General features: G+C 37.4%; 1 protein-coding gene and 1 long non-coding RNA gene across 9 annotated transcripts; one reads left to right on the top strand and one right to left on the bottom strand.

The window, feature by feature from the left end:
* LOC121855373 (centrosomal protein of 85 kDa-like) lies at positions 1–26,243 on the top strand. 8 transcript variants are annotated; one of them, XM_042350306.1, is made up of 14 exons: positions 1–494; positions 2,869–2,995; positions 4,725–4,830; positions 5,114–5,242; positions 6,027–6,124; positions 7,006–7,096; positions 8,225–8,414; positions 10,136–10,251; positions 10,794–10,901; positions 14,697–14,867; positions 15,802–15,948; positions 16,813–16,891; positions 23,972–24,055; positions 25,953–26,243. In XM_042350306.1, exons 1-13 carry the CDS (start codon positions 476–478, stop codon positions 24,043–24,045), a joined length of 1,455 nt encoding a protein of 484 aa, XP_042206240.1. In that variant the 5' UTR covers positions 1–475; the 3' UTR covers positions 24,046–24,055; positions 25,953–26,243. The 8 variants fall into 8 exon arrangements, with proteins under 8 accessions (XP_042206240.1, XP_042206234.1, XP_042206225.1 ...); XM_042350291.1 differs by lacking the exons at positions 23,972–24,055; positions 25,953–26,243 and adding exons at positions 20,184–20,381; positions 21,576–23,292 and having other exon boundaries at positions 2–494; XM_042350282.1 differs by lacking the exon at positions 23,972–24,055 and adding an exon at positions 20,175–20,381 and having other exon boundaries at positions 261–494; positions 25,950–26,243.
* LOC121855416 lies at positions 3,693–21,093 on the bottom strand. The gene is made up of 3 exons (XR_006086791.1): positions 20,461–21,093; positions 13,521–13,703; positions 3,693–5,714 (listed from the first exon to the last, which is right to left on the bottom strand). It is a non-coding gene; the product is annotated as an uncharacterized LOC121855416 (long non-coding RNA).
* Positions 26,244–26,382: the final 139 nt, after the last annotated feature.

A 26,382-nucleotide genomic window follows, 5' to 3' on the forward strand; every position in this document is an offset into this window, starting at 1 on the left:
TCCTAACTATATATTTCTTGATTCTGAGACTCGAAGAGGATAGTTCACTGAATCCTTGGTTTGGGTTAAAGAATGTTTGTGTACTGTACTTGGTTCGGGTATTACGGCTAATGAATCTGTGGAAATTCCTCCTCACCATAGGTATATAATATATCCCATACTTATATAGACCTTCCAATAAATTCGTATGATTATATGGTAATAATCAAGAATAATACAAATATCATAAAGCACGAGGATACCAAAGTTTAATTACTATGAACTTTGTGTTGAACGACGAGGGTTCAGGGTTCATGGAGATGCTCGACATCTTATTGGTTGAAAAGTTTATATAGAGTTGATTGTCTGAGCCACTGATTGGTTCTTTAAATTGTGTGGGACCTTTAAGCCAACACTGACATGGGTCATTTCATAACACGTTACTTGCTCCTTCTCTACTGATCCAACTCTTCTTCTGCATTAATGTACTTGGAAAATGGAGCCAGCAGATGCAGGTATTATTCAATACAGTATTGTATTTGTGACACGTGATATATTGTTTAATAAAAACACATTAATCTGAAAGTTTTACATGTTTTCAAATATATATATATATTGTAATGACGCAATGAATGGTTCAGTAATTAGAGAAATGCACACCAATCTTAATTCAGATAAATACTGTAAAGTAGGTTGAAATAATATTTTGTGTACGAACCTTTGTCCTGCATGGCAGTGAACAGTAACATTACCCACATGAATCTGACCGCTATACATATATAGCTGTTAATGACTATGATGTATTTCTTTGTGTATGAACCTCTGTCCTGCGTGGCAGTGAGAAGTGATACCACCTGTCAAGACCTGACTGAATTACTCAGAATAGACAAACTGTACTACAAGCTTTGCCAATAAATTTGTTAAACTAAAAATTTCAAGGTTAGGTTATTCTGTAAAAGTGAAAGAGACGGTTAGTGCTAAAAATAAATTAAAAGAAATGAACCAAAATTTCTGGAGATACAATTTTCATGATACTGAGCACGAAAATGGAAAAGAGAAATCACAGAACCTATGAGAACCTGACCTAACTTTACCTAACCTAACTCTCTCCTTTAGTTGATAATCTTTCTTCCCTTTCTCTTCACTGCAATGTTGCTTCACTCTCTTTTACAAGTACTTTAACGGGCAATGTTCGGTGGATTTGGCATCCTATGTACCGCCGGCAAGGTCGTGGGCTCATAACACTCATCTTGCCAGCGGTGACTACCGTTTCTCTGTGGATGTCGGTCACACTAGAATAACCCATTAGAGTACATCCTTCTTTCCTCACACAGCCAAACTGTGGAATACTCATACAATGTCTCGCTTCAAAAACTGGTTTTCCCGACATCTTCGTGGCGTAGATTAATATAACTTTTTCATTTTCTGTTTTAAATTATTTTTATTCTTATTTTTTCGCCCCCAGGCCTCGATATGGGTCGATGACCTGTGCCCAGGTGGGCTATTCCCCATTTAAAAAAAAAAAAAAAAAAACTTGCCTAACCTTACCTAACTTACCTAACCTAACTAACCTTACTTAACCTACCTAACCTCACCTAACTTCCTAACCTGCACATTGTTTAATTTTTTTTACTATCATCCAAACAACATCTCTAGAAATTCAATCAAATATAAATCGCAATAAACACGCCCGATGAGATCGGCATTCATTTCTTTAACACATAAACAAATACAGCGGACACTCCCATATAGCAAATGATGTGAACCAAAGCATGGTCACCATGGGAACTCTGATGATGCCATAATTATGGTACCTAAATATTTTATTTCTTTGTCTACAAAAGATAAGTGAAATTACTGCTGCATGATCAGTGTTTTTATCCCATTTTGCCTCTTCTTTCATGCCTTGCCCACTAACAAGTAATTTATGATAAAGGCTAGGCAAAAAAGAAAGAAAATACTGTACTACAATGTTGTTGTATCGGCCAAAGAACAACTGTGATTAATATAAACAAAATAAATAAATACATTTGGATGCTAACCGCCTGCTTCTCCATTACCATTCTAAGTGATAAAAATTATATGGTCAGCCTTTACCTACAACATACTACATCTTTATGCATAATCATTATTTGTATTTCAGAAATTATGCTTAATTTCTGGTATATGAAATAGACAGTTATATTTGGGGACACTGTTGCTTTAGAACCCTGGATAGAACCCCTTTATGTGAATAATGGATGACAGTTATACACATTAACCAATAACTTGACATTTTTCTCTAGAATTGAAATGTTTTCTTACATCATGAAAAGCCTTAAATATTGGAAAGGAATAAGTTTTTGTATTTTTTTTTTAAGTACTCCGTTCCGAACATACTCTATGCAGGCTACACAATACACGGAGTCATTGCTGTTTACTGTGTACGTGCAATATGTTTCTTGCCATCCACCGGAACTCGTGCACCGAAGAATGACTTGACAGTTACTGCTTCATTTTACGAATTATTGGACAAAATTACAAACTTAATCTAATCTACCCTAGGTTAGGAAGTTAGGTTAGGTTAATTTTATCCCCGATAAATCATTATAATGCAGCAATATTTGGTAAGTTTTGGGATGTGTTCCTATGGATGATACTTTTTAATACATAATTGTCAGTAAAATTTAAAAATTAAGAATATTTTTTTTGTTCCTAATTCAGAAACTGCCTGTACAGTACTTGATAAAAGACAAGTAAAATTAAAAAAAAAAAATTCTCCAGGTGCAGTGTATAGTATTTTATTATGTGTACAGTACTGTTTATGGATTTACTTAACTAAATAATTTAGGAAAACATTGAAAAGTTGTCAGAATTTCTGTAGTATTAACTAGACCCTCATTTGTGCAGGTGTGTGGAGGGTCCTTCGGCGAAGTAGGCACAGACAAGGTGGCTACAAGCAGGAGACTTCACTGCCAGTTGGGAATGAAATCAGTGGGAGGGTTCCTGCAGCACTTGTGCACCCCTTCCCACCAGGGTTTGTTCATTTATTTACTTTCATCCTCTTCACCACTAATCGGCTTGTTAGTTGTACCAAGTCTTTTTTTTTTCTTTTTTTTTTCTTTTTTTTTTATAGTTATCATTTCACCACTTATCAGTTTCCTAGTCATTCAGGTGGTTGATCTATTCAATATCAGTACAGTTGTAAGGGGGTTGTTTGGCTGTTTCATTTTTCATTTTACTCTTATTCTTATTTCTTTTATCTATAGCTGTTTAAGACAGATTTTTCTAGTTATCTCTTGTGTATATATTAATAATTTCATTTTCTAAGTCTTTCTTTCTCTATGTATATATCTTATATTTCTTTACTTATATTTTCTAAGTTAATATTCTTTTCTATGCTTTATTTCTTGTCATATATATTATTTTCTTTTCTAGATTTTATATATTTTCTTCTTTATTTCAGTGTGTTTATTTATTTTATTTCTATATTTTACCTTTCTCTCTCTCAATTTATTATCATGCCTTAGTTATATTCTATACCATGGATTAGTCTGGGAAAACCACTTATTATACTTACAATGGCAGCCTGCCACCACCCAGACTTTTATTAGAATATAACATACCTCATTAAACTGTTAGGTAGCGTGATAGCGAGCTTATAGGCACGTGAGTTACAATAGTTATTTAATGAGAACCAAATGTTAGAAGGAATAGAGCGGTGATACTCGTCATTTACTAAATCAATTTTTATTAGATTAAGAGTGGATAAGATGTCAATTTAACACACTCGGCTAAGACTAGACCCCAAAGACTTACTGTACAATTCATAAAATAGATCTTCAATTACTTGGTTATATCATTAAACAAATGTTATATTATTTCTTTGACAAATAAGATGGTTATTTTACACACTTGTCAACAACACATATTAACCCATCACTTATAATCTCATGTTATTTGGAATGAACAACATGGAACATTTACTAGAACTCAGTTGGTAGTACAGTACATAAGAATGATGTACTCACAACCCACATAACAAACGTTATTACTGGTAATATCAATATTTATGGGTCACTACTCAACATGGGACAACTATATTCTGCTGGTTATCCCCAATCAGGTACAACCAGGAGTGCAGTGCTGCCGGAGCTCACCGGAGTGCCACTCCGGCACCTATGTTTTGATCAATGAATCAATATCGCCGAGGCCTTGTTCCCTCCCAGGAACTCCTCAACAGAAGTGTCTCCAGGCCATTTTATCCTTGCACACCTCACTTGTTCTCTCAAACACTCTTCCTCCCCTTCCTGCTCTCTCTCTTTAACAAACTCTCTAACTCTTTTCTCCTAGGTGGCAATTGATCTACCCCTCCCAACATTCCCCTCTCTCTTGCTATCATAAACTTTTTTTTGTCAGTATCTTCATGCAACCTCTGCACATGTCCATACCACCTTAGTGCATTCCTCTTCATCCACTCCACCCTCATTTGAGACTCATGGTGTGATGGAAAGAGATGTAAGATTGGTGTAACCAAATAGTTTTGATTAACCTTGACCGATATTGAGAGGCCTTTATATAAGAATACATTACCAGTACTGTATAAGAATCCTTTGTAAGTTGCCTAGCTACATTATGAGAGTTACCAGACAAAGGGATTTCAGGATGAATCCTTCATTTTTTAATCCAACACCTGTTTAAAGTCTTGTTTGTCATGTGGTAGCTGGAAAGAGTGTAAAGGACTGAGACAAATTCTATCATTTCAGAGAAAAGGGTGAGAAATTGGGAAATAAGAATTTTACACCAAATTTCATCCATAGACTTGAACATAGTCCCACCAATTTCCCATCTCCGTATCTTCTCAGTGCACAGGTAGGCATTTTTTAGTACAGTACAGTGTATTGTCGTTCTTATATATTTTGGATATGAAACCCCCAAATTATATACGATAACTCTTGTATGCACGGTATCTTTCTTAGGACTTAAGGTACAACAAGGGGGAAGGGTAACTAACCTTCAGATAAATTCTTGTTACCAATGTTAAGACCTTAGGGACCATGGATTTTCTACCCTTACTTAGACTTGCCTGATTATGTATAAATACTGTAGACTTGGTTAGAACATTGGATGTCAGGGTCAAATTATCTTTTCTCAGACCACTTCGCCTTTAACTCCGGTGTGTGGACTAGTAAGAGCTCCTCCCTCCATAACTCTCAACCTGGATGGCATGGTCAATTGCTCATCAAATAGTCAGGACATGGAATTACAGAGTCTACGTTATCAGGTGATGGTTTGCCATATTAACTCTACAGAGTGGAAAGAAACTATGAGGTACCGGGTATTTTAGTATAAGTGTGTTCAAAATTTAAAGATATTTCCTGGGTATTTGGATGATGGGAAATTTTGAGTATGAATTGAAACTCAAAAGTAACCAGACTAACTAGGCAATGAAAGATCAATTGCATATGTTTTGTACTTAGTAAGGTACTCAGAGGGAAGTTGTGTCCTGGATACTCTTGAAAATTTCTTTAAATGCACCACAGGGCTTTTTTCACACCTGTTTCAAATTTATGCATCATCTCGCCCCTACTCCCTATGTAATTATATATTCTATAGTCACTTATAAAGTAATATACTTTAACTCTGGCATACTCACTCCAAAAAATATCTTTCCAGTTGGTCTGCTGAATTTCAAAATGAACACCATAACTCCAATTGTCTCAGTAGGGTTGTCAAAATCCTCCGTCCATTGTCATCTGCAAATAAAAATTGCTTGATTATCTAGGTAGGGTTACCTTTCTAATTTTCATATCAAATGTTGAAACTTAATTTGAGTTGATGTAAGAGATGTTTCCTCCTACTCTGGGTGATGTAGACCAGGAAGGATATGAAGGGTTTGGTTGAAGAGCAAACCAGTACTGTACTGTACTAAAAGAAGGCAGTCAAGCCATCTTGAAGCATAAAAAAAATGACTCGCAGAATTGAAAGAAAAAACGTGTACATCTCCTATAGCCTACTGTAAATTGTTGATTCAGTATAATATCTAATTCCCTTATGTTTTTCCTCAGGTGCAAGAAATCCACAACAAACTGAATGGTGATATCAAAGGAAATTCTGAGTACCAACAGTTACTATCTGAGAAGAGGAATTTGGAAGAAACACTGGGGTTTGTAGAATTTCATCACAGGAACCAAAACTTTTGCTTTAATCCCTTGTGCACAGGATCCTCAGTGCTGAATAAAATCGTCTGGCATTAGCCAAATAAAATATTAAGTGGCATGTACACACATGCAATTTACCCAGTAATCACATACACACACACACACACTGTAACTTAATCCACACCAAGTCGTGTTTGCTACACTTTTAAAAATACAGTATACTAAGTTCACAAATAAGCACAGACAAATACTATACATTTAAATACACACACTCTCTTAAACAATCATGGTCCTATACAGAGTCAGTCCTCGATTTACGAAGGGGTTAGGGACCGACGACCAGGTCGTAAGTCGAAAGGGAGAAAATAATACATGGCAAATCTAAAATGGGTGTCGCTTTTACTTCTCAGCACCACAAGAACTCTCAATTTTATGCTTGCCAGCCATTTTAAAGGGAATTACAAACAAAAATTTTGTCAGTACACAGTGCGATCACTAAAGTCGGGACTCGAAAATACGTAATTTGAAAAATATTTTATACGACTGCGGTGGTCGTATGTCCGGGTGGTCGTAAGTCGAGGAGGTCATTAGTCGAGGAGTACCTGTATACAATACTGTACTTACAAAAATACACATTTTCAAACTTGTACACATATTTCTATGCTGTCACACAAACTTATATTAACGGAGGCGAAAAGTGTGACCTGATCACACTTTACAGTATAGTAACTTTACTTAGGTTTAAAGTTCATCTTGAACTACCATAAGCAGCACCAAGGATCAAAATCTGTATCTGTTTTACTTCCTTATTGTTACATTGGTTTTGTCTAATACTGTACCAGCGTCAGTATGAAATTACTTTATAGTTTTATTGTCCCATTAACAGGTCCACAGAATATGCACTACAGCAACTTAAAACTACATACAATGGTCTGAGGAATAGTGCCTCTGCCTCAGAACAAGAATTTTTACAGAAGGTATATTGTAAAGTTTATCATTTTTTGTAGAATGTATTTATAAAAAAAATGGTATTTTACTAGTTTGAGTGACTCTTGAATATACATCTCAAAGGTTGCAGGTTTTTCATTGTAAATTTCAAGGTAATGTGTGACTGGAGGTAATCCAATCATTGCTCAACCTCCCCAGGACAACCATCACTCATAATGAGGTATTAAAGGTCACAGTTTACCCTTTGAGATATATCGAGAATTAGTTATGACACTCCACAGTTCAGTCTCTCCACTAATCAACCTATGTTCTCCCTGCTTGATAGTACAGAACAGTACTGTATTGTAAACCGTGTTACAGTGCTGTAAATCACGTTGACAGTAACATATCCTGTTTTGGGACTAGTAGTGTCAGGACTTGGAGACTGCATTTTTCATGGTTTGGATATTTCAAGTTGGTCGTCCTGGTCACATTCAGTGGATGATCTATTAGGCAACACACCTTTGCTGGCCATTCTGAATGGTAGTTTTATTGAGTCTGTCCTTCATAAATAGTACCTGTAGTTAAGAAAGCAGTTACTAAGTTCACATACTTAGGGTTTGTTCCTGTCTATCACTATAGAACCAGTTCCATACCAGTTTACTGTACTGGTAATGACTTCCACTGGGAGCACAACCTAAGGGTAGTACGGTAATTTGCTTCTTCGTATCTTCCTTTTCTAACTGGTTTCAATATAAAATTTTCTTGATCTTGATATGTGGTTATTATGGCAGATTTATCTTAAGTTCCCATTTTATAACCAAATAAAGATGGAACAACTTGGTATCTCTCCCCTTCTCTTTGGGATATTGAGGTGAGCTGGGTGTGATGTCATACATGCATCAGCAGCAAAAACTTTTCAGCCTTCTTTTTTCTAGGACACTATTATGCAAAGACCTGTCCATCTTCACCTATTTTTGGAGATCCTCGTGCCAAGTGTTGTCTTTATGGAATTACAGTGCTATATATATGAGGATAATTCAAATTTTAGATCTCTGTTACATTAACTGGCCTGGAGATTTAATCCCTTTGACTTGCTGGCTAAATAGAGTTACTTGATCCCACCTTGATTATAAAATAAGATCTCAGGTTATCAGGATCAACTCACCTTATTTCAGCTTGAGGACATTCAAGAAAAATATAGACTTCTTAATGAAAGACACTGTACTGCATCAGACCAGTTGACAAGACTGAAAGACTACCTCCGAGATCTTCCCACTCTCAGCGAGCACCAAAACCTTCAACAGGAAATATTACAGAAGTGTGCACAGGTCTCTCTTCTGTCAAGCAAAGTTGATTATTTATCGGGTAAGTTAAGAACAAATTTAGGCATTATTCATTATACCCTTCACCTGCTGGCTTTTGTAATAACATAAAGCAGCTGTAGAACATTAAATTGCTGCAAATTAATACAGTACATTTTTCCACACAGAAAAACATTGTTATTTTAACCATAATGTATTTCAATGTTTTAAGTCTGGTGGTGATATGGCAAAAGTCCAACCAGGAAGACATTTTGGAGCAGTAATGAGCAGGTGTATTAGGAACCAAGCGGACTGTGAAGAGCTGCAGAAGGATCTCTGTGAACTTCAAGAATGGTCAAAGAAATGACTGCCGAGATTCAATGTCACGAAGTGTAAGAGGATGCACCTGGGACGTACCAATGGTAAGGAGGTGTATCATATGTCCCAACGGGACGAAGAAACTGCATTAATTGAGACTGAATGTGAAAAGGACCTAGGTGTGTATGCTGACAATGAGCTGAAGTTTTCAGGCCATTACGAGAAGAAGGTAAGTCAGGCAAATAAATAATTAGGTCGTATAAGATGGTCGTGCATATACAGTATCTAGACAGTTCATCCCTCGTAATGATCTTCAAGAGTGAAATACGTACTTCCGCACCTGGAGTATTGTCACCTCGTCTGGTCCCCGAGATATGCTAGGGATTGTCAGTTGATTGAAAATGTCCAGAGGGCCACCAGACTGGTGCCTGCACTATGGCACCTCAGCTACCCTGAGAGATTAGAGTGCCTGAAATTGCCTAGCTTATATTACAGACAGGCAAGGGGAGACCTAATTGAGGTGTATAAGCATCTCAAAGGGCCCTACTTAGTTTAGTTGAGTGCCTTTACCTGGAGCTGGCAGACAATCGCTCCACAAGGGGTCACAGCTCAAGGTTGAAGAAGCCGCAAGCCCTGAAAACTGTGAGGGGTAACTTTATCGGAATGAGAGTTGTGAACTCTTGGAACAATCTGCCAGAGTGTTGTGTTAGCACCAAATGTGAGCTCTTTCAAGACCAGACTTGATGAGCACTGGAGCAGGTTCAGATACATTCAGGAGCCAGTACTTGCCAACAGTGCATAACAGAGACGTGACCGATCGTCCAAACGGCTAACGAGCCGATCAGTGGTGAAGAGGATAAAAGTAAATAAAAGTAAAAGTATTAGAATTTGTTGGAGTATAGTTAAAGAAAAAATGGAACTTAGTGATAAGAGATTTGTTGTTTTGGCAAAATTAGGTATAAGCCAGTTTGGCAACTCTACGTGTAGTGCTATATTGGCCACACCAGGCTACACACAGCTCATGTGAAGCTAAAGTGAAATTGTCATCATGTATGTTTAATATTGCTAGTTTATTATTCATAATCAAAATCTACCATGAAATCTATACAATAGATACAGTATATTTTTATGAGAATTAAGCCAATAATAGACATTTATTATAAAAGTTATGTAACTCAAAATGCTGTCATGATGCTCGTGACCACAATAAGCAATGGCCACTACATATGGAAATTCTACAATGCTCTGCATATATGAGGAAAGTAATGTGTTCATCTCTATCACTTTACTTTGGTCATTGTACCATTATTTTCAGGGGCAGATAATCACCCCCAAAAAAAAAATCCTGTTTATGCCCCTGGTCTCAGATAATTCTCAAATATTTCAACCTTGGTCATTTGGTCCACTATTTTCAAGCTCAAACCACTGGAATATTTGAATGATATAAACTATAATATATGTTTTCAGAACAAATGAAGAAGCTAGTGAAGAAAGAGAATGAACAAGCTGCCACCATACACACACTCACACAACAGAGGGATGACCTTTCACTAAAACTTGACCTAAGTGAAAACCTCCTGAAGGTAGGCAAGATATCTCACAATGTATTCATAAATGATGTTTGGTAGATTTAACTTTTTCATCAGCTGATAGATTGTTTCCATTTGTTATATATAATTGTGAAATTAAAAAAATAAAACATTAAAACTATCTTAGAAATTAAATATTAGACATACCTGTATTTCTTAAATTTTCATCTCTTAATGAAAAAATTTTTCTGTCTTACTATAAGCATCACTCGTTACTTTTTTGGTCACTTTGCATTCATGTTGGTTAATCAATAAACAATGGAGAACAGCCAGTCACTAGATATGCTTGTGACCCAGAGGCAGAATGAGGTGGCAGGCTGGTGTGTATCTTTGTCATATACAGTACAGTACTGTACAGTAAAATATTAAATTTTCCATGAAATATGTGTTTAAGAAGGTTTTTGCAGTTGTAACTGTACATAGCAGAGTGGACAGTGTATGCCTACTGTAGGCCAGTGTGTATAAGGTGTAGTACAGTGTATGTACAAAGAGACAATGAGAGAAATATGTGTACTGTAAGTCTTTTCCTCCACCAGGAATTAGAGAGCCAAAGAGCAACTGCAAGTGAGGAAGGTCATCCTAGCAAAGAGGATTTGCTGTGGACTTCGAACCAACTGAAGAAGGAGTTAGAAAGTGCCAAAAAGGTGAGGTTATAGGTAATGAACTATTTTTCCTTGAAAGTTTTACAATAGCTGGGGATTGCTTGCTTTGTGAAATACACCCACTTCTCGTTTTACACGCATTTGATTTAAGTGTTTTTGGAATAACGCGTTTGTTCAATTGATAAAGTTAAGAAGAAAACCCAAAAATTCAAGATGTGGGTTGGGTCAAACAATGAGCAGGACAGAAGGATGTATGCAAGAGCCAGAAACCAAGCAAAGGCAGGGTGTAGAAAGGCTGAAAAGGAGTTCCAGGAGCTGGTTGCAAACAAGGTCAAGTCAAACCGAAAGGTGTTTTACTGCTATGCAAATTCAGAATTAAAAATGCGAGTAGGAGTATCAGACCTGAGGCTTGAAGACGGTAGTTACGCAGATTTTGACCAGGATAAAGCCGAGGCATTGAACAGCTTCTTTTCCTCGGTGTTCACAAGAGAGTATGCAATTAACCTTCCTTCGTTTGAGGACAGACGGTTCGACACACCACTGACCCACATTGTGTTCACAGAAGAGGGTATTAGAAATAAACTGTCAAAGTTAAAGGTCCATAAGAGTCCCGGCCCTGACATGGTGCATCCTAGAGTGCTAAGAGAGTTGTGCAACGAGCTTGCCGAGCCCCTGAAGTGTGAGCTCTTTCAAGACCAGACTTGACCAACACTGGAGCAGGTTCAAGTACATTCAGGAGCCGGTGCATGCCCAGTACTTGCCAACAGTGCATAACAGAGACGTGACCGATCTCCCAAGCGGCTAACGAGCCGATCAGTGGTGAAGAGGATATAAATAAGTAAAGTAATACAGTTCCTAATTTACACGCAACAATTTTTGAAATAACGCTGTTAAAATTTGCCGCATATTCGCCTGGCAGCGGAGTCGTGTGTGATGGCTGGTGAGGTGCTTGTTAGTATTACTGTAAAGTCAGTCATATCAACATCAACGATTTTAATATTGAAAGTGATCTGTTTAAAACTAGAAGAAAAAAAATTGTGGGTTTGGCAAAGAAAGTAGATCTTAAAGAGGTGGAGTTAGATGACGTGCAGGAGTTATTAGACTCTCATGAAGAAGAGGAGCCTGAGGTTGTTTGGGATCTAACAGCAAAGCGGTTGACAGAGGTATTTACTTTAATTGACAGTGCTTTCGCCATTATAGATGAAGACAATATAAATAGTGATCGTAGTTCAAAAGTGAGCAGAAATGTACTTTCGGCTATGCAGTGTTACAAAGAAATCCTGCGAGAAAAGAAAATGAAACCCATCCAAAAGACATTGCTCTCATATTTCAAGAAATCTGACAAACGCACCTCAGCAATCGACATCTGACATCTCCAGACCACAGCCAACCGTTACCACAGCCTACCGTCACCTCAGCCTACCGTCACCACAGCCTACCGTTACCACAGCCTACCGTTACCACAGCCTACCTTCACCTCAACCAACGACAGCTCGCCAGTACCCTCGCCTCAGAAGCCTCCCTCCTCAACCCTCCCCTACCCGACCTTTGTCAAGCAGAAGTCACCAGTCATCAATGTAAGTGTTATTTAAGATGTATTTACTATTGTTTTTTGTTATTACAGTGAACCCTCACTTTACGCGGTTAATTCAACCCACGGCGGCCCGCTTAAAGTGAGAAACGCGTAAAGTGAACAACATAACATATGGGATTAATTGAAATAGAGACCGGGCCGACCCCCAAACTCCACTTTTTCAGACACAATACCTACGTTGTAGTAAAAATATCTTCTTAATTTTATGATGGTATGCACACACAATTAATAATTAAGAGAAATATCAATAATACAGTATTAGGTTTTTTAACACTTACATTAGTAGAAAAGATGGCTGGGCACACGGGGATGGGGGGTTGGTTCCGAGGCAGAGGGCAGATTATTGGCCCTCACCTGTATCACTTGTATCAATTGTATCACTATCCACCACAGAGGCTTGCAGGGCCTCTTTGTCAAACCTTCTAAGTCCATACAAGTCCATATCCTCACTATAATTATCACTATTACTGACTTGGGCCGGCTGTGGTGGGTGGCGGGTGAAGAACTTGGTAATGTTTTGATGACTGGGCGACCTTGTGCGCACCCTGCTCGCGCCGCTCTCCGCGTAAAGCGAGGGTTGACTGTATTTGGTTTTTCTTCGTGAATGAGTAAGGTAAAAGAATATTTATTGTGAGTTACCCTGTACGGTATATGATGATTCCACTAACCTCTTCCATTTATATGTATATTTATGGGTAAAATGTGTTTAATTTACACGTTTTTGAATTAAGCGGTGATTTTGAAGAACCTAACCCCTACGTAAAATGAGAGGTGGGTGTAATAACAGTTTTTACTATGATGCTGGTTTGGTACTTTTAATTTGTTTTTCATTCTATCCTGTTAAGAAGAATTATATACTTATTTAATTAATATACAGGTATCCCTCAACTTATCATGGAGTTATGTTCCTGAAACCCCCATCACAAATCAAAATTTTGTAAATCGAGTTCATTATAACATGGGATTCAATGGGATGTTTTCCCAGCCAGTCCTGCAACCACATGTATCACCCTCCCCCCCTCCCAAAAATCCACTAATAAAATAAATAAAAAACAAACCACACTCACCACATCATTAAGACAAGCCTGGTTATCATCACATGTCCCCTTCAGGGCTAAGGGGACTCTTGTGGGTGGAGTGGAGACATCATTCTGAGTCACTCTCACACAGCCTCTGGGGAGGTTGGAGACAGAGTGGGAGTCTGAGTCCTTGGATGGTCTTCTAAGATACACTGCTCACTTGACAGTCACCTAAACAGAACAAAAGCACTTCACAAAAACTAAATACAATCTGAATGTTAGTGATGTCCTCTGACTGTAAGAGGAAAAATAAACAACACCAATGATGAGTAACAACGATACTGCCCAATAATAATCGTTGAGTTACGTGATCACGGGAAGAAGTGATCAACAAGGAACAAAGCGCGAGACTTTCGTGCACTGGATGGCTGCGTAACAACGCACAAAAAAATTATGCTGTGGCTGACAACTGCAGCAAAAGATGCATTTCATATTTCACGTATCGGCGAGTTTGGCTGGACGATGACCATCGTTCAAGCGAAATTTTGAGATTGTAAATAGGGAGGTGTTCTTAAAACATTGACATCATTAAAGTGGAATATCGTAAATCGAGGGATACCTGTGTGAGTATTTTTCTCATTTATGCCACCCATTTATTATGGTGATGTGTTACTTTATTTTGTCGAGATAAGACATTGTCTCATTGTTCTTCATACAAAGTTTTCACTGTTTGCTTAACCCTTAAATGGCAGCCATCATCTATGGAGATCAGCTATAGGTAGTGACCATTGCCTGTTGAAGTCTGCTGTTGGAATGGCAGCCATCATCTATATAAGTTTCATATTTCTCACACTCCACTGAGTTAGAGGGTCATGAATAGCTAATAGATGTCCTTCACACTGCTCCCCTATATGCCTGTTAGGATGTCCCATACCCCAGTGCAACCACAGTTACTATAGCAAGTGAATTCTTCAACACTGTGCTGGTGAAGGCTTGTCAGTTTCCCTACAGCTAGCATCCACCAATGACGGCCTCCATTTAAGGGTTAAGCAAGAGTTGCAAGAGTCAAAGAATTATTTAGTCTACTGAGTAGGCAATAAATATCTAAGCAGTACAGGTGCAGTACAATACTGTACTTAGATATTTCCTGCAAGTCTCAACTGAAATAATATTTGTCAATAATCTCTCCATTAGAATGGATTTACATTTTCCCATCTTTGGCAGCTGCTAAACTACAGGAAGCAGAAGGTTGAGTCATTGCACAAAGACTTTCTAGCACAGGACAAGATGTATGCAGAGAAGCTAGAGGCAGAGCAAGAGCAAGGGGAGAAGCTTAAGGAAACTGTATGGCAGTTAGAAAGGGATTTGGAACAGTACAAGATAAAGGAAGAGAAGGTAAGCTTTTTTTTTCCTTACCATAACCTGCCTTAGCTCCATATTGAAATTTTATTATGAGAAAAGTGTAAAGTTCTTGAAATTAAGAACTCAATTTAATTTATCTCCATGATGAAAACTGCCACTTGAAAGATCACTTGACTTCCACCTCGTTTTATGACTCGACAACCTTTGTTTCTATACTCTGTTCACATAAGCTTTGCAACCAGGTCCTAGAGCAGATTTTATTAATGCAACTGATTAGCTGATGGAATGAGGTGCCAAATTTAAAAGAACATCCTTTAACCATCGAGCAACAGCAAACATCAATTGATGTTAGCTGTAGGGTCAGCAGCAAACATCAATGGATGTTTCATGTTCCCTGTGTTCGAGTTTTTTAACATATGGGAGCATATTAGGGAATCCTTACCCACTAGTAAAGGGTTATTTGGCCCAGCATATTACTGTCCATTTCCATTCTTCTATATTCAGCACAAATTGCTTCCTTTACATTCTGTTCCTTCAATTTGCACACTTTCCTTCTTGGACCAAACACCTTCCTTTCCCTGCACCTGTTAAGCAACATTTCACACGAGCAATCTGTGCTGCAAGAGATATTCTTTTCTTACTATCAATGTTACAACCCTAAAAAGCTTCTCGTTTGAATTCTTGACAAGTACTGTATGTAGTCAATCTTGGGTTTTATACCACCTGATTCATATGTGATCACCCGACTCGCCCTATCCTTAAATAATGTGTAGCATGTAACCATATTTAGTGCATCCCTATACTGTACTCAAATATTCTTTTGTCTTCTGTAGTGCTGTTGTTTTGGTTCTGCCAGCATTTTGATTACTAGATGAATAAGTGTATTGTATGTGACATTCTAGATACAGTATAAAGGACTGTCTTGTACAGAGAGTTATGTTATTATTCCACACTCCTCTGTTCACAGATGATAAGTAAGTTGACGAATGCAGAACAGAAACAGAAAAAGACAGAAGAGCGACTTGAGATGGCCCTCGGACAGGTAGCATCTCAGTGCCAGATGTCATCAGTCATGGATTCCATGTTATCAAACCTACACATTGCTGTTCACCAGGCCAGTTTAGATTAAAATTTATGGTGCTTTGTTTATAGTCAAGAATGTCAGATTTTCAATGTTGTTAGAAGAAAGACTTATAGAACTAAAAATTGGACAGGAAAGAATTATATTAGAGTGGGGAATAAGCTTTAGGACAAGTGTAACCTGGCCATAACAGTACAGTAATTGGCTAAAGGAGAGTTTCTAAATAAAGAAATAAAGAGTGATAGGAGATAATGACCAAGAGACAAGACAGGACTTGTGTATACTTTACAGTGTTTGGTGGGGAGGAAAGAGCATGGCCGCAAGATGGTGTCGGGAACCCATGTTATATGCAGGGATTTAGGGATGCACTGCACAGGTTTCTACATCACAGTTGGCTAAATCAGGGACACACTATTTTTACAAGTACAATTTATATCATAGGTGACAGTAGAAGACCCCAAGCTCTTAGTACAGTACCAGTATGCCATTCAGCTGTAGTTAAGTATGATTTTTGGAGAAGAAATTATGAAGGAATTATTTTATTTATTTGATAAGACATGTAGGGAATAAAATCGTGGAATAGGTTATATAAATACACCTGTCCACATTTAATTTTCTACAAGCATCACCAAATGTGTATTGTAGAGGCAGCTAGTGTTAGTCTCAGAACAAAAATTATATACCTGTACTATACTGTGGTATGTTCCTGGAGGCCAAGTTCAGGGCCAGAACAGAAGTTTACTACATATCAGGTCCCAGTTTCTCACACAGTAAGCTCAATTGGGTGAATTTGTTTTATCTTTTGAAATTCAAATTATATTACATTTTCATTAATGCATAATCTTAATAAGCAATATTATTAGTATTAATATATATATATTTTTTTAATATGATCAGCTCAAGGATTTGGTGACCATCTCCCAGCAAATCAGTGAGGGACATTCTCCAGATATCTCCTTGCTCCTCAATTTCTCAGGTGAGTCAGCACAACAAGGTGGGGTATTTTGATTGACAGATAGTGTCGTGAAGAATATTATTTATTTTTTTTATTAACTGAAGATATTTGTTTTAGCTCATAAAATTCATACAAATTACTTGGCCAGAATATAATTTACATTGCTGGAATTCTTACAATATGATGATCATTTTGAATATAAACATCATGGATTTTGCATTAGACATACAATTTTAGATCTAATGTAATAATTTGGTTTACACAAAGCAAATATTTTATCTTTTGTGCAAAATATATGAATTTTACATTCAAAATAATCCCTGACCTGCAAGGAATCCAGAAATGTCAATTATATTATCCTAACTTTAGTCTGAGGTATTATTTATTACTATATGTTAAAATCTAGTGTTTTCACCCAAACATTTCTCAGAGAGGTAGGAGCCAGTGAGCTGGGAAGAGGGGGGAGTTGAGTCCATTATTTGAATGGACATTAACCTGGCGACTGTATTTCCCTTAAATATTAATTGTGTGCATACCATCATAAAATTAAGATGTTATTTTTACTACAACATAGGTATTGTTTTGAAAAAAGTGGAGTTTGGGGGTCGGGCCAGTCTCTATTGGAATTAATCCCATATGTTCTGTTGTTCACTTTACGCGGTTTTCACTTTCCGCGGTACCCCATGGGTTCAATTGACCGTGTAAATCGGGGTACTACTGCAATATTTATGAATGTAAAACAAAAATTCTACTCACCAATGGTGGTAAAGTCTAAAACATAAGGACAGCCAATGAATATTGTGAGTTTTTACTCAGATGACGAAGTCATCAGGTTCAACTGGCTGAAGCTGTAGCTTCCATAAAGCTGTTGTTGAAACGGTTACTGAACCTGAAGTTGATGTTGAAGCTGCTTATGATGCCGAAGTTGATGGTTTAGGCCTTCGAGTAATAAAGCTGCTTTCTTTTCTCATTATACATCTTTATATAGAGGTCATTTGCATTTATTTAAATTTTAATGCTTTGTTCTGTTAATGGATCCACTTCAGAAAATATGTTCATTGCTTGCTCCATATAATATCCACAGACCTCTCGCCTTTTTCATATCGTTTTAACACATCTAGTTTCTCGGCTAAGCTTATACACTTTCTATTACCACCACTTGCTCTCTTGCTCATGCTGAATAGAGATGCAAAAATGCTGTAAGAAACCTGAGAAAGTTTTTCTCCTGTTCCTGTTCCAGATGCATGAAAACAAAAGGCCCGCCAAGCTCTGACTGTTGTTTACCACTCATTAGCCAGGCAGCCTTTGTGCAAGGCGCTCTTATATTTTTTACAGTAATTTTTTTTAATAATACATATCGGGATTTAGTTATTATTTAAATGAAAGTGTAATTTGATTTTATTTTTATTATATTTTGGTCGTAAATACGAATGAAATAAGGACGTAAATTGAATTGGGTCTTAAATTAACTAGGGTTTTAAATATGAAAAGTTGTTGGTCGGGAGGGAGTTAGGCGCGGGTCGGGTTGTGTTGCGTCTCTGTAACAAAGCGTGTTCGTCAATCAGGTCTTGGTTGTTGAGCGGCAGAAATTGGACAGTGATTACATAAGGTCATCAAGATCGTCTTAGTGATGTGAAAGTGTAAATCGATGTAGGATTTTTAATGCTAGACGCGATTGTATTTTTGAAAACTTAATCTCCACCGAGCTGGAGATATAGCCCAGGTCTAGAGAGACACAACCACAAAATCATTGCCATATGACAAAGCTTTATTTTATTTTTTTACAGAGTTGTGGTCATGGCTGTGATAAAGGCCAACCAGGGAGTGTAGTACTGTTCCTTTAGTTAAATCAGTTCATAGTGTCATCAGTGACCGCAGAAGAGGTTGTAAATAACCTAAAGTGAATACAAATTGGCAAGCAAGCTGTTAAGGCACCACTGCCAGCAGAAACCAAGTCATGTTATAGGTGCCACAGAGACTTTAAATTTTATTTTGTTTGTGTGCTTTCTCAAGGACTGAAACTGTGCCTACAATACACCATTCACAGGGAGATACAGTGTACACAGTGATAGCACAAAGAGATATAGTCGATGATGAGAACAGGGAAAAGAAAGTATAAGGAAATGATAGTTAAAATAAAAAATAAATAAAATCAACAAGCTTGGCAGTAAGTCAGATCAGCAACCTGGGACTTGGTCACAATTTTTGTAATGCCATATGGCAGCAGGGTCTACCATTAGACAATACATTATGCTTCCAATATCTTCACAGGCAGTAGTACTCCCCTGTTTGGTAGCTGCCTACTACCATGTTGAGTTGCTCCCTTGCTAAACTGTTTTTGTTCCCTTGTTTTTTTTTATACAGTAGTACCCCGATTTACGCGGTCAATTGAACCCACAGGGTACCGCAGAAAGTGAAATCCGCATAAATGGAACAACAGAACATATGGGATTAATTCCAATAGAGACTGGCCCGACCCCCAAACTCCACTTTTTGACGACACACAACTATGTTGTAGTAAAAATCTTATCTTAACTTTATGATGGTATGCACAAACAAGTAATATAGAAGAGGTTAAGTTAGGAAAAATAAAGGTTAGGTTAGGAAAACTAAAAGTTAGGTGTAACACTTACGTTAGTAGAGGAGATGGGTCGGCATACGGGGCCTGGAGGGATGAAACTGCCGCGGCTAGGTCAAGCGTCGTCTTTCCTCCCTCCCTCCCTCCCCGGGTGGACATGTCATATTACTTTAAACCAATTACAGCTAGCAGCAGAGGGGGGTAGGGATGCATGGCCAATCACAGTCCGATATGTCATATGACATCAGTGATAACGCAACAGAGACATGCACTGCGCAACCTTACCGCGCGGCTTGCCCAGGCGGAGGCGGGAGCAGGCGGGTGGGGCGAATCTAAAAATAGCGTCGAGCCGGACACTCTGCGCGTATATGGGTAGATGAACCGCGGAAAGTGAAAGTTCGGTTCTGGCGAGGCACCGCATATATGAGAAATCGTGTAAAGTGAAACCGTGTAAAGCGGGGTAATACTGTACAGTATTATATTTTTATCTTCTCACTCTTTGTCAGTCATTCAGCAGCTTGGTAGTTCATTCTTTTTCTCCCATGCAATAATTTATGTGATTCCTTCTAACATCTCAAGTGTTTTCTTTCTTTCTATTTGTCAATTTACATTCATCAACCTGTTCCACTGATTTATAACAAGAGGGCTCATAGATAATCTTCCTTACTTATAAACCTAACTACTGAAGCTAACACAGCAAGATAATTATTAATGTGAATTTTCTAGAACCTTTAGAAGATAGTGAAAGTGTGACTACTGAAGGTCTAACTACCAGACTGAAGGAAGTGCGAGGGTTAATCCAACAACTAGAAGATGTCAGAACACATTTGCAAGAAAAGTACACCCACCACCTAGCTAAAAATATAACATGTGCACAAATGTGAAGTGAAAAATTGTACATACTCTCTATTCAGTTACTTAAAGGAAGTGCAGGTAAGATAAACAATATTGGAAATACAAAACTGGTTTTTACAAGATTTGAATAAATTTAGTATACTGTGAAGCCACTAACCCTTGCAGTATCCAGTTCAACCACTTTCAGGATTGGTCATTTGAATTATATTTTCCACATACTCGTAAATTAATGTATTTGGCTCTTGGGTTCTGGAATTGACAAATACACCAAGTAAGAGTTAGTTTTCACATTTAAAACTAGTAATGGCATTAATATATTTGTACCATTTCATTCATGTTGGCAGTACATGTACAGTACAGAATTTATAACTGGCAAGTAGCCTTACAGAGGATCTCGGTTCCAACAATGAATGTAAAAGTGTCAAGAGCACATCTATGAATTTCATTGTTCAACCAGTGGGACTGGTTAAGTCATGTTTTATATACAGGATTGTCTAATAGGTGGAATCATTTGGAGTCACTGAAAAGCCTTCTTACATATATTTAAAGAGATGCATAAAGTATTCATCATGTTTGTAATTCTTATCATTGACAATAAACTATAAGGTTCTGCTGTACAGTACAGTACTTGTACCTATAGTTTGAAATCAAAGCTTTAGTAATTCAGTTTTCAAGCTTCTTAAATTATAGCAGATACCTTACAGTAGGCGATACAGATAAAGTTTTTATAATATCCGAGCAGGATAGGACTCGTAGCAATGGATTTAAGTTGGATAAGTTTAGGTTTAGGAGGGAAATAGGAGGGAACTGGTTCACAAATTGGGTGGTGGACGAGTGGAACAAGCTTAGCAACTTTGTAGTAAGTGCTGGAATGCTGGAAAGTTTTGAAAGGAGGCTAAATAGATTCATGGATGATAGTGGTAGTAACTCTCGACAGGAGCTGCCATGCACAGGCCAACCGGCCTATTGCAGACTCCTTATGTTAAGTTCAGCATCAATGGATAACCAGATCATGAAAGAGCATTGACAATAATGATGGATATATCAAATACTGTACTGTTATTTGTTATTCCCTATGGTTCCATTTAATTGGACCACCATAGATATTTCTTTGTACTGTACTGTAAAAGCACAAGTATTGTTTGAACAATGTATAATCCTCTGGAGGCAGGTCTGTTTGAGCCACATCTTGGTAATGAGCAGTTTTGGCCAAAGCCATTGCTTTGCCTCTTATGTTCTCGGCTAATCTACCATTTTCATCTTTGTTCCTAGCTGATTATCTTCGAGAACTGTCCCAGACTGGCTTTCCTTCGACCTGCTCATCTTTACTCAAGCCGAGTGTCAGGCCCCTATATCATTTCAGGGATGATTGGCAGAAATTGCCTAAATCATATATTCAACATCTTGGAACCAGTGTGCAGATTTAAGTTCCATATTTTTGAGTGGTATAAAAAATATGACTCAAAGTGCATTTGAATGTAATATGAAAATGCAAGGCTACATTAATTACAATACGTACCTGTATTTATATAATTTCTTAATACTGTAATGTTTATTTTGAGGTACAGTATTTACTTTAAAGTACAGTACTGGGGAAATTGTTTGGCTTTTTCACACAGAAGGGGGTCAGAAATGAGTACCCTTCTCACTTCACATCTTAACCCCTTTTACAGCACTGTCAAGCTTGGCTGACCTTGTTCCATGTAATAATTTACACTTGGCCATGTCCGTGTCTGTCTCGTTGTCAGCACAGAATTTGAATACCTTGACATCATTGTTTTTCCAATGCCACACTGTTCAGTAAGTTTGATACTGAAACACCCTTGTCTAGTTTGTGTTCTGCAATATTTCAGCTTCTTGCATGTTAACTGCAAGGAATTAAAAAAAAAATTAATCACAGCAAACATTATCATATAATTAGCAGCAAGTGACTGCACAGGTGGCAGATATGCACCAAAGTTAGGCTTGCTAACCTCCCAAAATCACAGTTCATTCATGGCACATTTTTTTATTTGAAACCAGAGATTCTTGGGTATTTCAGATTTTAGCTTCAACCATTTAAAAAACAAAACAAAACAAAAAGTCGTGTAACAGCACTGTAAACAACTTCATTGGGGTTTGTTTACATGATTCTTCACAGCAATGCCCAGAAATAAGAGCTTTTTAATTCCACCTATTTTAGGATTGTATATTGTTTTTATTCTGTTTGTGAGGCACATCATAGTTTCCTTGAGGATAGTGTGAAATAATTTTGTTTTTTAATTCTATTTGGAAGTTCATACTGGTTCATTAGATTTGCACATGGATTCTGCTTTAGAATCCTTGTGAAAATATGAAATCTTGCTTTACTGAACTGCCTTACTTAATGTGGGTCTGTTAGGTTGTTTCTGGCATTTTAGAATGGCTGGGTTAACCCCTATTATAGTTTACAGTATTTTGAATTTGTATGACTCAGCTCCTAACCCAATGGTACCCTAGAGGGGATTATAAGGGTAATTTCACCATTCATTTTAATTGATCACATTGTACTCTTCTGATTCAAGTCTGTGGCTACAGTGTTACTCTATTACCAATTTCACAGGACAAGGTGAGAGATGGTCAGTCTAACCAATAAGGCTCAACATGCCCCACTGATGTCAGTGTTTTTCTTGAGGACTTAAATCCCCACCTGTAAGCTGTCTGTTTGCACTTTAATAGAAAAAGGATACTGTACTAGGATCAACCTGCAATTTTTTTTTATGCACTTGAAGATATAAAATATTCTTGTTTACATCCCATTTCACAACTTCACTCAGATGTTTTAAAGTATATATAGTAGAGCTTCCCTGAATGCTGAGAAATGTAAATTTAAAAGAAAAATAGCATCTTCTGTTGTACAGAATACTGCATTGTGTATCACCATTTACTCAAGTTATCATAGCGATGCATTTTTCCTGTTTTTGTTCAACCTTATTTTGTTCACCTGAATATTTAAGACAATGTATTGATACTGTGAATTTATTATACTTTCCTTTCACTCAAAATGGACCAGAATAGCCATCTTAGAAAACTGGAAACATGGTACAATACTTCAGCTTCTAGAACCATGCTAAAGCTTGAGTGAATATAAATACTGTAATAATGTATTGTAAGTGTATGTGCATCAACACCATTTTATGGGTTTTTACTGCCCACACTTATTCCAGCAAGGAACTGATAAACAAAACATGAAGGATCACACAATTAGGCACCAGACGTGACCACGTCTGATGTATGGAAGGCTCTTAATCAGTCAGTCACTCGGTTATGCATCGATAGGCCTAGTGAGAGGATACCCACCCAGTCACTCTATACTTATTTTCACATTTTGTGTAGTGCACCACCACCAAGGCCTCGGAGGAGGGAAATTATACTCATCCTTTGCCTGCAGCACTGCTAAGCGGTAATTTTGTGTAAGTTTTCTGGTTACTGTAGGTTATTTTGGCCACAAAGTTGTGTATTGGAGTTGGACGAAAATTCTGGAGGAAAATTCCTTGATAACTCGGAATGGTTAAAGCCCCCAACCTTCTGAGTTATCAAGGGTTTATTGCAGGGGTAGGGAAGATACTGCCCGCTGGCCACATTTTGTCCGGCAGATCATTTCTGTGGCCTGGCATTGCATGTGGCAAAGGAGTTTTTTTTTTTTTTAGAAAGAATCAATATGTGGGAGTTGGCCACTCACAGCAGCAAGACCAGCTCATCACCTGCTGACCTGGCCTCATGAATACCCCCAAGTATGTACTTGTGTGTTGTTGCCCCCAACCCATAATTTTTAAGTGAAAATGAGTGAATCTAAGAATAGAAAAGCTGAAGCAGTGTCGAACATTCAACAAGGAATGGACTTCTAAATATTTTTTTTACTAACGTGGATGGAAAAGCAGTGTGTTTAATTTGCAAAGAAAGTGTGGTGGTGCTAAAAGAAAAACCTAACTGCCATTTAGAGACCAAGCATTCCAGTAAATATAAAACACATTTGATGAAGAAAGCTAATGAGATGGTTGCTCAATTACAACAAAAGTTTTTTCAAAAAACAATTTGCATCTCAGGATATTACAAGTTATGCAATTGCTCACAAAATTGCAAAAAAAAAACCGCAAGCCATTCTCTGGTTGATTCTGCCTCTTATGTCCAGACATGAAAAACTAGTTTGAGAAAGTAAGTTTGTTAAAGCAAACAATTGTAAGACATGTAGAGGACATCGCTGAGAACATGTATCTGGAGTTTAAAAGAGAGTAAGGACTTTTTCAATACTGTACTATTCACTGGCACTTGATGAAAGTTGTGATGTCGGACACAGCATAGTTGTTAATTTTCATTTGAGGCATTATCAAAATTTTTGAGATTACAGAAGAATTGGCATCAATGCAGCCACTGAAAGGAACAACTGGAGAAGACTTATTGGAGGCAGTAAATTACTGTATTTTGAAATTAAGAATAGTGGAAAAAAAAAATGGTAAATGTGACCACCGATAGATGGCCAAATCTGACAGGTAAAAATGTTAAGATTGTTGAAAAAAATTCAAGATCACATCAGAGAAAAATGCAGAAAATATTCTTTCTTCACTGCATTATTCATCAAGAAGTCCTTTGTAAGCTTGTTTTCAATTTAAGCCATGTCGTGGACAGAGTTGTAAAAGTGGCTAATTACATTCCAACAAGAGGATTTAATCAGTCAGTTTATAATCCTGCTGAAAGACTTGGAATCTGATCATAAGGATGTTCTGTATCACAAATGTGAGGTGACTTAGTTTGGGAAAAATCCTGAAAAGTTTGTGAACTGAAAGAGATTGGCTTATTTTTGGACATAAAACAAAGCTACGGGTATAGATTCCCACAGTTGAATGATGAGAAATGGCTCTCCTATTTGCTGTTATCATGGGTAGTATGAATGACCTGAATTCAAAGCTACAAGGTAAGGGGGTTTTGCTCATGATTTATACAACAGTGTCAAGGCTTTTATGAAGAAATTACTTTTGTCTCATCAGATAAACAGTATGCTCACTTTGCAACCTTACAACACATTGCAGTTTATCAAAATGTACAGAAGTACTCATTGCAGCTACTTGACTTGCATGCCAAATTTTCACTGCAATTCTAGGATTTAAAATTAATTTAAAATTACATGTCTTTGGTGTCTTAACCCTTCTAAATTGATGTTGACAGCCTCATTTGACCTACAACTCGAGCTTATTAACCTGCAATGTGATACTCTGCTTTCTGAGCAGATGAAATCAGTCTCTTCCCAATTCTACACCTCTATTAATGGCTGCATTTCCAAAACTAAAGGCTCATGCCCAAAGAATGCTTGTGCCATTTGGATCTACATACTGTATGCAGACATTTTCGGTAATTTAGCCGAATAAATCAAAATATTACCTTGAACAAGTACTTTTCATTGCAACAACGGAGGCAACACCTGACATCAGTGGTCTGGTTAGCAATCATCAGCGTTGTCATTCATCCCACTAAGTTAGTTAAATAATCTTGACATATGAACAACTTCAAATATTACACAATTACATATTGGTCTTTTGACTTGCTTTTATTTGTTTTTAACCATTAAAACTGAATTTTACTTTATTTATCAAGAAGAAACAATGTTAAATTTTATTAACTTTATTTATCAAGCAGTGCAGCAGTGAAAATGTGGATCAGGGACAGCTACAATCAGACCTGGCCGACTCCACTCAACCACCACCTCCCTAGGGAAGCCAGAAGCAGGATTAACCAGGTTCGGACCTGACCAACTCAACCCTACCACTACCTCCCAAGGGAAGAGTAAAGACAAGGTCTCAAGAGCAGAATTTCAGCCAGCAATATCGACTCTGTTCTATTACATTTATTTACTTAAAGTACCAACTCTATAGTATTCATAATAGTAGTTATTTGTATTAGCATTATTAATAAAAATAAAAGAGAAGCCAAGAAGTGATGTATTTATTTACTCAAAATACCCATGCTAAGTTAATATTTTATTTACATCCTATATATACACATACAAGGCTTTACTTTGTGCAAACATTATGCATTTGCATCTATATTAAGTCTGTGGCCCGTAGGT

This window comes from Homarus americanus, unplaced genomic scaffold (genome assembly GCF_018991925.1).
Source record: "Homarus americanus isolate GMGI-L3 unplaced genomic scaffold, GMGI_Hamer_2.0 scaffold1024, whole genome shotgun sequence".
Taxonomy (NCBI): domain Eukaryota; kingdom Metazoa; phylum Arthropoda; class Malacostraca; order Decapoda; family Nephropidae; genus Homarus; species Homarus americanus.